The sequence below is a fragment of the Chamaea fasciata genome, unplaced genomic scaffold (genome assembly GCF_029207755.1).
Source record: "Chamaea fasciata isolate MVZ Bird 193981 ecotype frontalis unplaced genomic scaffold, bChaFas1.0.hap1 SCAF_6, whole genome shotgun sequence".
NCBI lineage: Eukaryota > Metazoa > Chordata > Aves > Passeriformes > Sylviidae > Chamaea > Chamaea fasciata.
Window position 1 is genome coordinate 32,467,136 of NW_027094091.1, and position 19,031 is coordinate 32,486,166.

Genomic DNA, 19,031 nt, shown 5'->3' on the forward strand with positions numbered 1-19,031 from the left:
CATTCAGTCAGAATGTGTATGAGCATGGAGTTAGACTAACAAGAGGACAGATTTCCAAGCTCGTGACAGTCCATGCAATTCTTTTTTAGCTTATCTGCAGGCACTCCACATGGCTAAAGTTCTCATTTAGAAAGTGTGTGGTTACAGAAGGTTAGGAAAGAAAGAGAGGACCATGATTATTCAGAGTCCAGCAAAAATCTATTTTCTGAGTTTTAGACTCCAGGAATTCCCTAGTAAATTTAAGAGAAGTTGGGATTTCCTGATCTGGCAGATATTACCTAGGGCAGGGAAGTATAATCCTCAAAAGAGCTTTCAAAGGTGGGCTTGGAATTCTGCTGGACAGAATAATGATGGATTTAAATCAGCCATAAAAAGAGAGATCTGATCTTCTGTCAAGTTCTTGAAAAGGTAGAAGTTAATCATCAGCACTACATGCTTACTTAAAGAAAAACCTATTCTTTTAAATTTGATACAAAATATTTTAACCCACTTACGAGTTGATCAAATCATGCTTTGATTTGCATGATTTGCTTTAGATTTGAAAGCATCTCTTTCTGTGCCGTGCTATGAAGAACCGAACTTTGTAAGTAAAAACAATAAGGAAGCAAGGCAGGGTTTGTAATAAAATAAAGCATTTGCATTCCTTCTTGAACATGATCTGCATAGCTCTTCACTGACTTTTTCAGTACATGGTAATTCATTCTCTCCCAGCCTAACTCGTGTTTCATCAGTTTTTTCCCCTGAAGAAATAGTGGGCAAACTCTGCTCTTTACTAGAAGTCCAGGTGGAATAGTCCAAGTCCTGTCTTTTTTGCTGACTTCACTGCTTCATGCCACAGATGCAAAAGGCATTTCATTTTGCCCATCACATTTTCTATCCTTCACCAAACGGCTCTCTCTATATTAAAGTACTTCTATCATTTGCATTTGCAATAAACAGATTGTAACAAGGCCTCTGGTTTGGTTTACATGAACTTACATAAATACCAACAAGAACTAGAGACTTCTACCAAATGGTACTAGAGCAGTCTCCAGGTAGAAACAGAACTGATCATTTTTTAACATTACAATATTTCAGTAATTATTAGCATTTCTGCATGTACACATACAAGACATTCTGTCTTGGAGTGTCTGCTACTTTCCATAGTCCATTCATACCAGCAGACATTTTTATTTGGAATCCTAATAAATACAAAAAAAAGCCCACCCAAACCCAAACACCACCATATGTAACTTCTGATAATGAAACCAATATTCTTGGACAAGAATCTGCAGAAGAAATGCATGGCTTTGTGCAACAGAGACAAACAGAGTTTGCAAAGTAGCTAGCCTTATCTCCTTGTTTTTCCATGACTGGATTATTCTTCCTGTTGTCCCTCTAAAGCCAGCTGCTGGGAGATATACAAGGAAGCAGCAGTGCTTGGTGACCCTCACTGGCAGCCAAAGAATTAGTCTGGTTGATGGAGCATGGCAATCCACTGTGCCAGCTGAGAAAAGCAGGCTATGGCATTTTTTTGATTCTTTCACTGCCTTTGGGAAGACAAAATCTCTTCCTTTCACAAACCTGACTAGGGAGCTTAATTGATGCCCAAAGGGCCTTTACTGTACTGACATTTCCTAAGCTTAAACTATAACCAAAGTCCTTTATAAATGGCTGTAACCGAGAGTGTGCTGCAGACAGGGTAACTGCAGGGGCAGGAGGGATACAGGCAAGAAGATGCATGTGGTGTGCTACTCCACACTATCCTGTGTGTGTGTGTGTACAGATACACACATCAGGCAGAAAGGCTGCCCAGTCCGTCTGTCAGAAGAGCAAAGTGGGACAGAGTAATTTTTGCAGAGCATGATTTGCAGTCACTAGGTACAGAATGAGGTAGAGAGGGCTCAGGGAAAACCTTCACCTGAGGTTAGGGGAGATGTCTGTAACCTGCAAACTCCCCACTAAGACAGTACAAAGACTTGAACACCCCAGCCCTGACCTTTATGTCTTTGTTTCCTTCTGTTTTGCTGTTGCGGCCCAAACAGCAGAACTAATTAGAACCATACAGAGCAAATCACCCTCCTTCTGCCAGTCACTACCAATCCTGGTGGTGGTGTTAAGCTGCCAACAAGCTAAAATGTATTGTGAATTTCAGAGCATTGAAAAACGTTGCATTCTCCCTTACCTACCTTTTGTTTATTCCATACTATTCACACAGATGGAGTGATATATTCCAACAGGCGAAGACCCACTCTTTTCATCACACTCCTATCTTCTTATTTGCTCAAGCTATTTTCTGAATGTAAAGAGGAAAGATCAGGAACAGAGGGCACTCACGATGTGACAGCTGAAGCTGGGAACCGCCATTGATAAAATCTGAGAGGAGTTTACATAGATCACAGACAGTCCTTGATTGGTTAAATGTTTCTAGTGAGAGGCACACCTCTCAATGCTATCTAGGGGACAATGATTACATTCCACAGCGATTTCGACAGCATTGTTTCCTTTTCTTTATTTGTCTGCTTTTCCCTCCCCTCAAGTTTTTCAAACTCATCCATTTTCAACACTAAAAACTGGATTTTCCTGTTGCCTTGGGTTATAGTAGCTCAGGAAACAGAACTGATGCTCAGGTATCTCTCCCATCTTGTTCATTCAGGGAAGGTGGCTTTTCAATAGTCAGGAAAGGAATTGTAATCTGACTTTTTCACATTCCTGACCACTACACTGGCTAACAAGCAAGAAAATATTCTCCGTTTTTACACTCCCAAAAGAGCTTCTGACATAAATTTTTCATCAAAACAGAAGAATGGAATGTTTTATACAGACTTATCAACACTCTAATTGCTGGGAAAAAAAAATAAAAGTAGTGTTTAGTGTTTATTTAAATATTTTAACCGACTTCAACTGTCAGTTTGTCTTCAGACATTCATTTCTTCCTTTTTCTTCTGCCTGGCTTATTAGTGACAGTTCAATGAAATGTCCATATAGCACACTACAGCTTTATTGATATTTTCAATAAACTAATAAAGCAGTTGGGGCTTTTGTACACCAATGTTAGGGAGATCACTTGGAGCTACCCCTATAACAAATTTATCTCCTGTAAATTAAACAGTTTCCAGTCCATCAGCAGCTATTAGTATAATAATTATTCATTACATAATTTATGACTTCCATTGAAAGAATGATGCAAAATAAGCAATAAACTGTCTTTTGCTAAAGAAGTATTTCTGTACGTCTTAGCTTGAAATGACATTTTTTAAAAACAAAAAAATAAATTAAAGATAAAATTACTATTCCTCCTAAAATTGCAAGAATTTAAGATACAAAACAAACCATGTAATACAAAAAAGATAAGAAAATGCTAGGATCATCAAGAACCCCATGTAATTTAAAGGCAACTTCAAGATAGCCCTCAATCAAGGCAAATATGTAGCCAGCAGACCAATTCTTTCAAGTATTCATCCACAGGTAGTAATTTAAAAAACAATCACAGTGGTGAATAAAAGCTGTTATGATCTATGAAGTACAGCAAGGTGCCATTCAGGAGAGTTGTTTTCAATCATCCATCTCTCAAAGTGCCTTCTGGAACAAACTTTAAAATAATGTCTCTTCCAAAGTCACATTTCAAGGAACGAGGAAAAAAAATTGTAACAAGATGTTTCTAGTATACTTTAATATTATGCTGCAAGTGATGTAGCCCACACAGAGGTATCTTTGAAACGCCAATCCTTAGATGCAATACATATTTTCTTCACCAAATGCCAAAATTCAAATTATTATTAGTACACAGCAACTCCAGGGTGTTAGAGATGTACACTGATATCAAACAGAGCAGAGTTGGTTTTTAAAGTGACAAAGAAATTTCATTTCTATATTTTTGCTTGTGGAATTGATAGCCACAGCAAACTGAAGCTTTAAATCTTTTTAGACCCTACTGAAGTGAACAGTGGTTGAGTTACTTCATTACGCTGCTAAACAGCACTTAAAACCTCCAACCACCCTTGTAATTCCCACTTCAACACAGCACATTTTAGTCTCCTTGTCCCATAGTTACTTGATCATGCAATTTGTCCTTTAAAGGCAGAGATGTTTGGGATTAAGGACTTCATGGTGGGTAGGATAAGAAGTACTTTGCTTGCATTTAAACAGATTACATCAACACTTCACCTTGCCAAACTAGTACCTTTTTCCAAAATATGATGTCTAGTTAATTAGATGATGTAACACTAATAAAGCTGCATTTACCCACATATGTGCCTGGTAAAAAATGAAGGGAAGGAACATCTGGAGGTTATCTAGTCCAACATACTGCCCAATGCAGGACAATTCTGAAACCAGACCAGGGTGCTCTGAGTCATGCCCACAAGCGTTCAGAGCAACTTATTCTAGTGTTTGCCCACAAATCCCAGGCTACACTGCCAATTTTTTTTTCTGATGCAGTAAATAATTGTAATTCCATTAGCAAAAATTTTTAAAGCTCTTCTGGGATGCAGATTATATATTGGCCCATTAGTTTCAATATAATGAACAGTATTAATTCTATTTCCATGTTAAAAGTGTGATTTCTATTGAAAAAAAAAAACAACTTTCATCAGTTTCCTGCTGTTACTTTAACATTTGTATGGAAGACCAAAGTCAGTACTCATACGGTACACATTCTATGCTTAATTTATCCTTAGTCTCCACAACATGCAGGGATTGTGTTCGGGTGATCAAACTTTTCAAAATAATAACTTTTCTAAAAAAGGTAAATTGACTTTTCACTGATAAAGAAGTACTATAAGCTTTTTTTGTGCTATGATCTTTAATGGGACTTTTTTCATCTTTGTTCTTGCTGCTTTTAAACCCTTCTACTCTGATGCACAACAAATTTGCACAAACAGATCTGTAGTATGACTGAAGAGGGGTGTCAAACAGAAGCAACACATGGAAAGGGAATTACCTTCAGCCTTTACTAGCATAAAATTTTATACACAAACTCAAAACTTCAGAGTCTGCTAGTCCTTCTATCTTTCATAAATTCATCAGACCACTCAAACTGACAAGTGTCAGCTAAATACTGCCCCATGAACCATTTTATTGTCAGAAAGAAATGTATAAAGGTTCTCGCATGAAAATCAAATATATCTCAAGCAAACAGGTAGAACTGAAATACAGTAATGCACTAATGTGTTTCTCTGAAATAGAACAGTAAACATGGATTTTGTAACACTTTGTGCTTGCTTCTTTTTATATAAGAAAAACAATTACAAATAAAGACTGTTATTCACCATATAGACTCTCTGCCCACTCTCCTACCTTCCAACTTAATATTGGATTTCTATTACTGGGTATAGTCTTAGGGTATTTCTACAGCAGATCCAAAGGTCTTAACACTAGAGGAAAAAATTGTCCCTAAATTGTCTCACTTGGACCTTGATGAGTTTGTACATAGCAGCAGGAAGCTTATTAATGTTCCTTGAATTAGCTCAGAATTCTATGACTTCAGTGTAAACATTCTTGAAAAGACAAAACATCACACAGAGTATAAGAATGGGCACTTTGAAAGACTTTTCCATCCCAATATTCCTTTTTTCCCTTCATCATCAAGTGACATCAGGCTGATTCAAAACCAAAGGAGATATTCCAAGCAGAAATAGAAGCAATGCTCTTTGGGTACATCTCAACTGGGAAAAGTGGTTTCTGAGTGCTTCCAACCTCCTGGGCTGCTGGACACTAATAAAGTGAAACTTGCTGAAGTACTGCTCCCATCTCTCAATGCTGACTTCTAGATCAGCTGGTCCAAAAGACACCTACGACCTGTTACAGTCAGGACCACAGTTTAGGTGACCATGGGACAAGATTTCCAGGGCACGTGCTCATACTTCTGTTTAGATGCAACCATTCTTAAGCCAGGACCCTTTAAGCTTCTTGCTCACCAAAATTTTTTACAAGTACCCAATCATCTCATGTTTAAAGTTAAGTACTAAGTTATTATGTAATCAAAATACCCATCAGGACATCACCACAATCAGGTGAAACTTCCATGGTATCTGAATGTTACTGTGTTCATCATCAGTGCAACATCAGCTTTAAACATTTCTGCAGGTCTTAAACAGATGGGTACTTACCACACCTAAGTAAAAAGAAGGCATTCAGACAAAGTTCTAATACTGGCCATTTAAAAAAACTTCAAATACAGTATTACAAAATAGCTATTTATGAGAGCTTATTCTCAAAAGAATTGTTAGAAACCTATTATCTTAATAAGCAATGAACGACTACCTCAATAAGTTCTGCCACATGAAGGGTTCTTTAAATACTGTCATTCCTCAACATCAGACACCTGCAGTGAAAGTGTTTCAAGAACTTCAGGTAGCTGGATGAAGCTGCTTAACTAACTAGGACACCAGCCAAATTCAGAATAAAATTTAAAAAATTAAATTGATTAAATGATAAATCATAAGTGCTGATTATGGGAACATTATTTCAGGGCATTTTATGAGTTTGTTTTGTTGTTGCTGTTTCTCTTTTAAAATATTCTTCATACATTTTTTAAAATACTAGCCACACTAGGCACCACAACTTTGATCAGAAAGAAGATACATTGCAATTTTTCAGCAAAACCTGGCTGGGGGGGAATAAAAAAAAAAAAAAAAAGAGACATGAAATATCAAATCTAGGAGGTTCTAAGAATTTTGCATAAAACATCCCTAACTGTTCTACATTTGTCCTCCAAGCTCATTTTCTTGCCAAGATCTTGCCTGGAAAAATAAAGTTTTGATGTCTTTCATGTATGAGCCAAGAGGCCAGCCAGGTCCTGAATGCAAATCAGCAACCTGCTATAGCACAGAAGCCTGTGGCTCATTTTACATCATTGTAAGTCATGCTAGCAAGTAAGCCAGAACAACAACCATTTAAGCAAACAAGAATAAAAGCAAGAATGAAAACCCAAAATCCATAACATCATAATAATTTCTTTTACTATCAGCAATTCATTCACCTTCTAGACCACAGATTAATAAGACCATCACTAATTTATCTAACAGCTGCTTAATCAACAAGCCCTTAGCAAACTTCAAACTTCAGTTCACTAACTTTCTCTCCAAGAGTAGGTATAAAATGAGAGCCTAGGGATTATCAGTAACACAGACAAAAAAAACCCAAACCATGAAAGAATATGCAGAGTTCAGAAACTTGAACAGAACATCTGTTTACTGTGTACTAAATAATCCTGCATAGTCAGCCTTACTTGCTGCAGTAGTAAACCACTGACCAGGTGCGCCTGACTAAAAGACTAATGGCATTTGTATACTTTCCTGCATCCCATAATATCTCTAGTCATTTAAACACTATTTCAGGAATGTCCTGTAGAGGCTTCAGATGATTATTCACATCCATAGCATTCTACTACTCATTAGAATGACTGTAAATGTGTTAGCAGTTCATTTCAAACACTGCAATACTCACAACATGACAGAAAGAGGTCATGTCTCAATTCCTTGTCAGATTGCTGCCTTGAATTGCATTCACTTATGTATGCCCATTTATTCCTCAGTGCTTAAGCCAAATAGATTTTAAATATTTTTTACTTCCATTCCAAATGATCCTCCCTCGTGCTGTAGCCCACTAAAGCATCACCTCAGCCTGTCACTTCTGCATAAAACAAAGCTGCAAACTGCAAAAGAATGTGAGAAATAAGAAAAACTTTGACAAAGCTCCTACAGATCAGCAACGTTAAGACATGAAAACACAGAAAAGAAGACATTGATTTCTGGGGTTTCTCCACATGTCTACATTTCAAACCAATTAATTAATTGTTCCATAAATTAAATGGAACACTGTAACTTACTTCAGAAGGGTGAAATTGATGAAATTCAAGTCAGACCCTCAGAGATCACATCATCTGAGGACTATCCTGTTTTCTTAATCTTACTCCAACCCTATGGACATTCCAATGCCAGTTTTGTCAGTTTGTCACTGCTCATTCTGGAATGTAAAACAAAATAGTTTTGTGTCTTCAACTCATAACATAATCTTTAGTAAATCATTCTGAGAGAAGTTCATAGCATTCCAAACTAGAACTCATTTCCACTGTACAATTCCATCCAAACTATCAAGGGGACTACATGCACATCTTTGGACTTCACACTAGAACTCTCAAGCAATGAAAGACCCTAAATACCATTTGAGTCAGATCCTGCACACAATAAAAATTTCCATTACTAGGAATGTAACTAAAATAAACCTCAGAAAAAAATACAGTCACAAATAACATTTTCAAGGTCATAATTTAGAATTTATTACAAATTACAATACAAGATGAGGACTTGTTAAGACAGCACTAACACAGTGAACTCAAAAAGATCTGATTTTTCTTCTCTGTAACGTGACTACACTGAATATACATTGTATAGGTCTTGGGAATAGGAGGATCAGATTTGGATGGACAGATGGGCTTAGGTACACATGGAAGTACATTCCCAAGAGTACACAAAACCATAATCAAGTCTCATAGACAGCCCTTAGGCAGACCCCAACTTCTGTCACAGTTTTAACAATAAATTAAGAACACAAATAATGTATTAATACATTTCTACTGAGAAAATGCTTCCTATATGGAATTTAAGCTCCTAAACTTCTGAAGTCTCCTGATTTTCTCAGAAAAGAGTATTTTTGCCATCTCTCCTCAAAAAGAATTAAAAAAATAAAACTAGAATATTTCATGCTCTATCAAGAAACAAAATATACAGAGATACCTCGAGCTGGGTATTCACAGTGCAAACCGGAACAGGCAAAATGTCTTAAAATTTAAATCACATCCCAAGTAGCAAGATACATATGACAACAGAAGTACACTGAGTGGTGGATAATCTATGAAACAAAAATGCCACTTAGCTCACAAGGAAACTTGGTATCACTAGCATCTCTTACAAATCCACCAAAGGCTAAATCTAAGTCAAAGAAGCTTCATAAGCAGTAGTGACCACAGACTATTTCACAGAAGCAAAGTCCATTAGATATCACTACGTGTCCTCCTTTCCCCATTGCCTTTCCAAAACTAAGGAGAACAACCAAATATCCCCTCTGTACTTCTTCTCCCAGCTGTTTCAGCCTTCCTGCACTATAAATCTTTCTCCACTGACAACTGGTCTCTGCCACATAGTTTGCAGAACAGAAGGCAAAACCAGCAACCCCTTGATCAGGCTCTGCAAGAGTCAGGCTACAGTCAGAATGGTTCAGGAACATGAATCAAACCACAGGATAACACTGTAATCACTTGCTAAATAACAGCATTTTAAAAATACATTTATTTGGCTAATAACAGCATTTCAAAAATCTACCACATAAATCTGAATCACATCTCTGACACAAACTGGTTTTTAGCTGGTTTGTACAGGGTTACTTCTAAGAGGAATTAAGAGTTTTTGCAGAGACATTTTGTTGACATGGGTGAAGAGGCAAAAAGTTTAAATCTACATAGACATTTTTTGCATAATCAAGAAAATGCGCATTAAGAATGAAGGGACTCGGTGAAGATCAGATCATCATGGTCTCTCATGAGACAGATATTTCTGGGCTACACTGCAGTTTAACCATTAACAGTACTAGACAAAGGAAAAAAAACCCCATCTCATTGTTTCTCCATCAAGAATAAATAAATGTCTTTCCCTGATAAGTTTCTGCAGTCCATCACAGACAGTGAATAAAGTTAAAATGCCCAAGTTTTTAGCCAAGGTAGGCCATACCTCCTCTTTAGGAAGCATTAAGAGAACGATACAGCAAATACCCTGCCCAGAAGTGTCCTAGCAAGTGACAGGCAGAAGAGACCAGAATTGTTCCTCCACAGTGTGATCCTGATAAAAACTCTGCCTGCAGCTATATGACAGGGGACACCTGTGCTTTGGTCAAATCCATCTTGACAAGATGCTACTGAGACATACGCCTGCCACTTAGCTAAAAGGCAGGCGACATTCATCATGCACTGGGCATATTTTCTGCCATATGGCATGATGTGCTTGTACACAATTTGCAGACTATCAAAAGTTCATCTGCCATATGATTAAAAACAGCCCCGTTCCCAGACAGACATTCCTAGCTCTATGAGGGAGGTAAGCTGTTATGAGCAAAGGGCCAGGCATTGAATCAGAGTAAGAATTCTTCACCAGTCAGATCCGAAAGCCTCAAAATAAGCTCATCCGGTCAAGACTACAGTTTAGCACTTGAAAGTACTTTAAAAAGAAACAACAGGTGTGTAAAGTACTATTCCTTCATTAGCAAAAGGAGAAAGTTGCTAATCTAAAAAGTGTGTCATCACAGAGTTCAGTTAAAATACAGATTCTCCTAGATCTTTTCCCCTGTACCAGAAGTCAAAAAATACTTCTATGTACAAAAGAAATACAAAAGAATTTCTACACACTGAAGGCATGATTACCAGATCAATCAGCATATTATGAAAGGCATTCCAGTACATTGTTCTTTTCGTTTTTCAAATAAAGTTGGAAGTTTTATTTCATTAATTGAGAAAAATAGCACTGACATATCAAAGCAGGTCCAACTTGAAATATTGTATTGCACACGGCAAGAGTATACAGAAGTTCAAGTTTGCTGTCCCAGGATAACGTGCCTTTACATACCCACACAATTACTTTGAATACAATATATATTCAGAGTTGATGAGATAAAGTTGCCTTTCTTCAAGTACAAACAGTATCCAAGTACAAAGGACAGCATCTGATCTCATTCTGTAAGATGCAAATGATTGTTTCAGTTGACAGAATAAACTGAGAGACTGACCTGAGCCCACAAGTCCTAATCAACAAAAAAAATTCCAAAAGCCAATTAGCTTTTAGAAAGTACGCTTAAACAAAGGGGGAAAGGAACCTCTCCCCCAAGAAGCTCTTTTAAAGAGTCAGAGATTGACTTCATTAGGTAGGAACTTCACCATCATTAACGGTTTTGCACAGAAAGTCACTGGGAAGAGCAATAGTATTCATCAATACCCAATATGTGCTATTTAAAAAATCCAAACCCTACATCCACAAAGCAAATCCCTTCAAATTACTGAAGAAACACAAAAGGAAAACCATAACTACTGTATAACTCCCCTTTTAAGCCACCAGTTTCTTCCAAATGAAGGACAAGTCAAGCTGTCCATACGATGACGACCTCAAATGCATGAAAACGAATGGCTCCAGTTTGTTTCACACAGTAAGACATTAAAAATTTTGAATTACACCATTCATTCTGGTGAGACGCTGTGCACCAGAGCATAAAACACATTTTATGAATAATTAGGAACAAAATGCATCAAAGTCAAAGAATTTCTTATCTACTTTCATAAACAGTAGGAATTAGCTATTCATAAGCATATTGTCAACAGCAGCACATTCCCAAAAAACGGCTTCTAATTCTGCAACCATGCAATGACAAAAACTCTCTTCAACACAAACTTCAGAACAACAAACATTTAAAAGGTCAGTAAAAAATTCTGCAACATCATAAAGGTCTCTTGGTGACAGAAAACATATTTAGGATATGACAGGTGACAGTTACTACTGACTCACCCAGCAAAGATGAGCACAAAGACATGCAAAAGAAAACAATGGAGACACCCAACAACAGAAATGGACACCTAAGACAAAAGTTTCATGGCAACTAGGACTGACTTCATCTTGATTTCTACAGTACCACTCTCCCTTTTTGCTCCCAGCTCTGGACTTGCCTCCTGGCTCACACTAGCATTAGTACCCAGTCAGCGACACAACACGCTGATTCTGCTGGAAAACAACCCTATAAACAATGGGGTTCATTTTAGCCAAATCATCGCCTGGGCTCGGTTTTGGAGGCAGAAGGAGGACATGTAAGCAGAACCATGTCAGTCTGGACTCAGTAGGCTGCATTATCCTCCTCGAATACTTTTCTACTTCACTTCCAGGTTGCTTTAATTCATAAGAACTCCACAGCATAACAATTGTGGAATCTTAGCATCATTTCTATTCATGCCTTTCTGCAAGTGTTTCACCATGGAAATATTACTGTATGTAAATATTTGTTTGTCCATCTTCAGTCTTCCATTACTTCAGTCACCTGTGTGATGTATAAATTGTTAAATCACAGATAACTACAACATTTTTTTAGGCTAAAAAGAAGGTAGCAAGAAACCAAAACAAAATCCTTTTTACAAAATTCAACTTTTCTCTTGATGTTACAAACATTACTAAGTGGAAATAGAGAATTCTTCTTATCTTATTAGAATAACCTTAGTATCATGTTCAAAGCACAGAATTTTAACCAAACAGTTGAAGACTGGTTATTTAACTGGAAAAAAATCAAGAACTCCTAATGCAATCTGTACAGATCTCTAAAGTTATAAATAATTTTTCATATTTGATCTATATATTGACTCTCCCTATTTACCTTCACGTGTACAACTTCTTATTAAGTCTTACATTGTGCATGACAACTATTGTAACACTATTTTGTAAGTCAAGATAGGTTTTAATCAAAATAGCTGTAGTAGGCAAGTACTACAGTCACAGGTCTGGATAAACCACAGCCTATAGCACTTGTCCCACTTCACATACCAGGTCACAGTTCTTGGCTGTGACCAGCAGTACATACTTTGCACACGTAAGCAAATACTCTGCAGCATTTCCTGACTTGTTAACTTCACATGCTCTGAGATGAAAGACACAGTGCAGCTCTGTCACCCCCAGAGAAATAAGGAATACAAGCGTTATCTCGGAGTTACATAGCCATTTTCACTAATGCTAAAACCAACACCACACAGCCCCATGCAAATGACAGGCTGGTTAAAAAACTCACATATACAATCACTTTGTGTTTTAACACTGTCTGATGCTATCAGAGCTATAGCAGCAATACAATATTAGAATTCTACTTTACACGGGATAAACAAACGAAGATGTCAGAACTTCAGACACAGCTAGTCTCTCATTGCATGTTCAGCACTTGCATCATGGGTTTTATTTTGAATATAGATCAATTAAGTAAAAGCAGTCCTCAGCCTCTCACTGAAATCCGAGTGAGATACTAGACAGTTTCATGGGGAGTATGCACATTCCTGAGCAGACAACGAGGCAGGAATGAATTAGGTGGAACTGGGATAAAAACCAGCAAATGATACTACAGGATGAAACAGGGAAGAAAAATATATTTGGGGGAAAAATTGTTGCCCTATCTCACTACAGTATTATTGCAAGCTGTACACCTTGGAGTGCCACCAAGAGATTCTCTACTAATTTTTCAAAAGAGCAAGTTGACCATTGCTTATTAAGGCTCGAATGTCATAATGTATGTTGAAACAATCATTTCCCTCACTCCCTCCTCAGTTACTAGCAAACAAGGGAAGGAAAGATAGAAAGGGAATGAGAAATTATGTGAGAAACCAGTGATGGTTTGCCATTAAATTCTTAGTAAGCAGCAGTCCAAAGAAAGGCCTTCATCAGGTAGCTGCCATTGTGGTAAATGATCAGTGTTGAGGTTAGCACTTAAAACAGAATTAAGATCAATCCCTTTCAAACTGTAATAACTAACATTATTTTATTCATCTGTCACAGCACAGCTTTCTTACATGCATGAAAGAATCAATCCAAATGTATTTTTGAGTCTCTGATGATGCCTCTCACCATATTATTTCATTTCTGCTTGCCTCTTATTTGCTACCTTTAAAGAGCCCAGTGTCTTATATGATTCCCATTTCTGCTGTGACTGAAAGTCTTTTACCATGCATCCCTGAGCTACAGCAATGTCCAGGAAAGAGACAGGATGAAAGTCCCCCTGCTTAAATTACTTCAACTTCAGCATCTTCAATCCTCACAGTCTGCTGTTCACAACACAAGAGAAAGCAAGTTCCAGTGAAAAGGTAAGGAATAAAGAATAAACTGCCCTTCTTTTCTATGGAAAAAGAGCAAATTACATTTAATTGCTGAACCCTAGTACATTTTCTAATTCAGACAAATCTAGCACAAGTTACAGAATCCCATGCTAAAAATTGTAGTGTTTTCACCTCCCCAAAAGGTGAAAGCAGCAATGGAAACTGCATTCCCTACTCACCAAGCAAACTCTTTCACAATCTCTTAACTTGTAAAGTTCTCTGGTTTTCTGCACATCCAGTGCTTCTCAAGCACTTTCTTAGTTATACAGTTAGCAAGTATTCTCAAAACCTTTTAGCAGAAGTATACTATAAACTATTTCAAATGTACAAATGTATTTTTAAAAGGTTTTAGTCTTCAGTAGAAAGTGAAGTGAGAACAGAAAGGACAGTTTTGCTTTCATAGCATCTCATTCCTTACCACTGAGAGGAGTGGGACAGGAGTACAGATAAAGACTTAAATGAAGATCACTCATAGCTTCAGAATTTGTGACGCAGAACTCATTTTAGGCAAGCTATAAAAAAACCATCTGCTTTGAGTCACTGGTGATCAGCAGTGTGCATTGGACTATTTATTATGTGGAAACCAAGATATGAGAAGCGCTGAATTCATGGTAAGAAAACCAAGCATCATTCAACTGCTAAAAAGTTCAGGTTACTGAGATTCCTATCTCCCATTTCACTACTCCTTGGTGCATTTCTCTGTTGGTTCCACTAAGGAAAGTAGAAACATGAGGCCTACTTAAAATGTGCTGAATGATGGAAAAAAAAGAAAAACTTTCCTTTTCAAATTCCTGTTCCACCCCACGCCCCTATTAATTATCAGGAAAAAAAAAAACCCAAAGCAGTACTTTTACAATAACTTAGTATTCCAAGAACTTGAAACAGTTTCAAGAGAATTAAAAAAAAAAAAAAAAGTATGCATTCCTCTAACCCTTTCTCCCCTTTTCATCTGCTTCATCCTCTTCAGTCCACAGCTGTCTTCTAATATTTTCATCAAGTAGTAGTAGGATAAAATTGATACTTTGGGCTATTTCCCTGCTTACAATAAGCCAGTTCCAGAAGAACTGTCATGACCAGCAAGTTCTCAGCTTGCTGTAGCTTGAGGGAGTCATGGACAAAGAAATCACATCTATATATTTAGTGAGTGAAGATGTTGCTACAACTCTCACATTCTTGCCTTTATGTCTCTCTGTCTATCTGAATTATAGATCTTAAAGTGTCCTCTCTTTTAGGCCACCAGCCTTCAAAACAAATCAGCACAGAACAGTAAGTGTCTGGAGAGAAAAATCCCTGGTGAACAGTGCAAAACATTAAAAACTCCTGAGCTTCCACAACACTCATAAAACACAAGCCAAGTCACTATTGCCCTTGAAAGTGTGAGATTCTCTAACATCAGTGGGATCACTCAAATACATAAAGTGGGCAAAGCTAAAAACCAAGTCCCAGGCTTGAAGCTGATGTAATTTGTTTCCATGGCTGTACGCAAGGCTATAATTGTATTAACAGACCTGCACCACCTAAGCAGTAACAAATACATGTTCTGGAAAGGAACATGAGGAAAAATATTAAAAAAACCCAAGAACCACCAACACATCTTTCCAAGAAGCTTTCAAATACGGCATTTTCAACTGCCCTCTTATTTCTAGACGCAAATATTTTAAACCAGTAATAAAGAAGTTCCCAACAGTGCTCAAATACACCTGGCAATTTATGAACTTATGGCTAATGTCTCACAGCAGTAGTCTTCAGTACCTTCTAAATCAAAGAGGATAAAAATTATTTTAGAACATCAAGCATGACTTTTCTATACAATCATCCAGGGAATGCAGTGTAACAACAGCACAAGGAATATTGTTGGTAAAAACTTATCTATTTCGCACTTGCTTTACCAATGAAACATCTTAGAAGCCTGTGTACTGTAATATTCCACAGGTACATCATGAAAACCTTATGATCTCTATGAGAGAAAATAGTTAAGGGAAAAAAAGCCTGAAGTATCACCAGACAAGGCAATATGTTTTCAGTCATTCTTTAGAATCCATTACCTTCATTTTGACAATTTAATATAAGTTTTAGAAACAGCATTAATCCAGATTTTATTGTATTGACAAACTTGTAAAATCACTTTTCAACTTTTCTGACAGCAAGCTCAAATAATGTCCTGTATGGTTTCCAAATGTATATTCTCTAAATACATGGAAGATAAAACCGAATCAAAAGCAAAATCATCACAAGACTTCCATGAATTTCTTATTAGTTTTTCCAAGATAGGTCACAAATATAAATACAGACTGCAAATAGAGATATTGTAAATACAAATACTGCAAGTTGCACATCAAATGGGCTTATCAGTCTCTCTTCTGAGCAGGCAATTCAGCTTCACAGCTGAGCCATGTACACTGAAGCACGGATTCTGTTAAGTACCTAGGGCAAAATCCCTTTTTGTTTGCCTTGCATGACTGACACAGGTTAACAATTATTTCAAACACTACTCTTCTGAAAAAGGTCTTTATAATCTGTAGTGAGAACTAAGGAAGTAAAGTCTCAGGACTTGGTTTCCCTTTCACCTGTAAGGTATTAATGAAACAATATTTATCCTATCCCTGTAGGATGGCAAGCACACAAGTGCTATGTCACTGCCTACTCTGTTAATGAGAGTGAAGACTCAAATTTTACCATCAAATATGAATAGTCTTGAACTTTTCAGGACTACAGAATGTATTAAATTACATTAGTAGTATACTCATTGAGGCAGTATTACAACAAATATATTCCATATCACATTTTACTTTACCTCAATCATTCCATCTTCTATTCTGCTTTGAAAACACATATTTAGGTCAAAAACTAAACAAAACTTCATATCCACTATTTCCAAAGACAGTAAAGACAGAAGTTTTATACTGCCTGCATTAAAAAAAAAAAAAAAAAACCAAACAAACAAACAAAACAAAAACCACCCAAGAATGCCAGATGTAATAAATAACATTGCCCTGCATACCTTATCACCTCACTAATATTTACAAGGTAATTAACGTGTTGTGAGGTACAGAGGAATTTAAGCATGAAGTTTGCCACCACTGGAATTTGCTGTTATAGCAAGTAAGACTGAGCAGTAGGCCTTACACAGCACATGCTGCTCGTCCAAACTTCCCTCTGCAACTTGCAGCCAGCAAGCTTCGTCACAACCACCTTTTCTAAGTTCACCTGAGAAATATAAACCAAGGCCTTCATTTATAATTCAGTGTTGCTTGTTTCATAAATTTATAATGTCTTTTAAAAGGTTGGTTTTTATATAATAAGGCTGCGCTGTTTTCAATTGCAACATCGTACTTCATAACACGCACAAAGTTTTGGGGTTTAATTACTTTTCAGCACCACTTCGGACAAAAGATACGCTTTGCACTGGGTATCTTGCGCGCCTGTGATCCAGCTTTTAAAACCAGTCATTGAAGCCGACGCACAGAGCCAGAATCCGTGTCCAGCCGGCAGAGCTGCCCCGGGGGCTCCGGGACGAGCAGCCTCCGCGCAGGGCGCTTCCCTGGCCGGAGCACTTCCACGGAGTTTTACGGAGCTCAGCCCCGGCAGGGGCGGCCAACACGCCGGGCCCCGGCTGGCGGGGGCTGAGCGGGTTTGGCTCGCTGAGGCCTAGCGAGCACACGAGGCCTCCGGCAGCCCGGGCTCCTTCCCCGGCAGCCCCGCACGGGGCTCCGGGCGGGCCGGGGGAGCGCGGCACACGGGAGGGCCCGGCGCCCGGGATGCTCCGCCAGCCGGGAGCGGGGGGGGCGGCCCCCTCCGCAGCGCCCGGGAGAGAGGGACGGCGAGGAGCCAGCGCCTCCGGTTTGGGAGGGACTCGCAAACTTTGGTACCTGTCGGGAACTCCCCAAATGCCAGCAACCCCCGGCTGCTCCGGGAGGAACTCTACAGGCTTCTCCCTCCCTTCCCCTCCCCAACACCAACTCACGCCAGAGGCTTAGAAACAAGTCTGTACCCGTGCCTGTGAGAAGGAGGGCACGGTGTGCCCGGCTGCAAGCAGGGGCTTCTCCTGCCCCCCGCTCCCCGTCCCGAGAGGGGAACCTCCGGCGCGCCCCCCGCCCGTCCCTCCGCTCCGAGCCCACCGCCCGCCCGGGCCTCGCCGCCTCCCTGCCCGCGCACCACCTGTCCCGGGGGTCGATCCAGCTGGTCTGCTTGGTGTTGTGGTCGATGTAGAAGACTTTGCCGTCGTAATCCCTCGCCTCCTCCCAGCCATCGGGTAAGGGAAGCTGCCCATTCCCCGCTTTCCTAGGCATGGTCGGGCGGCGGGGGTAGCTGCTCCATAGGGACAGAAAGAAAGACGGGAAGCGGGAAAAGCCCCGACCCGGGCCGGGGAAGGGGCTGGGAGCGGGAGCTCGCGGGAGCCCAGGGAAGCCCTCTGCCGCGGCCGGGTCTCAGTCCACCATGCCCGGGCTGCCGCCTCGCCCGCGCCGCGGCGGGTCAGGGCTGCCGGCGGAGCCCAGCTGCCGTCTGGGCGCGGGGAGCCCGGCTGAGCCCCGGGCGGCCGCGGCCGCCGCTCATTAGCATGAGATTAGCATCCATCTCATCTGCATGCACATTCCTCCCGCCGCATACCTCAGGGTTAACCCTGGCCGCGCTGCCCGTCGGGCCGGACCGGGCCGGGCAGGCCCCGGCCGCGGATCCGGCACGGAAGCGTCCGGCGGGGCAGCGCAGAGGGCAGGACGGCGGGCAGGAGCGGGAGAAAGGCTGCCAGAGGGGCCCGCCTGTTTCCATCGAGCTTTGCCCGGGGGCTCGGCCGGCGTGGGGGCAGGCGACAACCCCCGCGGGGGACGGGCGCTCCCGGGCGCTCCGGCCGTGTCCCCGCAGCCAGGCGGGGCCGGGAGCCCGGCGGTCACCGCCGCCCCGCGGGGACAGCAGCGCCCCGGCATGACGGACACCGGCGCGTCCCGTTCTTTGTCTGCGAACTTGCCGCGGCCCTGCATCGGGTGGCGCAGGAGACTTTGTCGCGGGGCATGTCCTGGCCCTGGCAGCGCGGAGAAAGTGCCCCGGGAAAAGGCAGCTTTGCCACTGCCTCCGTGCCCTGAGTCGGGGCGGTGTCGAGTTCCCTCTCCCAGCCGTTCAGGTCCCGCTAAGCTCCCTTCACATGCTTGTGAACTCTCGCTGAAGTCCAGCAAGGTTC

The 19,031-nt window shown here is 40.3% G+C and overlaps 1 protein-coding gene across 4 annotated transcripts in view; it reads right to left on the reverse strand.

Annotated features, from left to right (window-relative positions):
• Positions 1-18,522, reverse strand: part of WWC2 (WW and C2 domain containing 2) — a 96,090-nt gene extending 77,568 nt beyond the window's left edge. For 2 of the 4 annotated variants that reach the window (XM_066185925.1, XM_066185922.1), the window contains exon 1: positions 18,014-18,364. In XM_066185925.1, the coding sequence (XP_066042022.1) occupies positions 18,014-18,147 (134 nt within the window). In that variant the 5' untranslated portion in view covers positions 18,148-18,364. Of the gene's footprint in view, positions 1-18,013; positions 18,365-18,466 lie in introns of those variants that run through there. The other 2 variants (XM_066185927.1, XM_066185923.1) reach the window with 2 other exon arrangements.
• Positions 18,523-19,031: the final 509 nt, after the last annotated feature.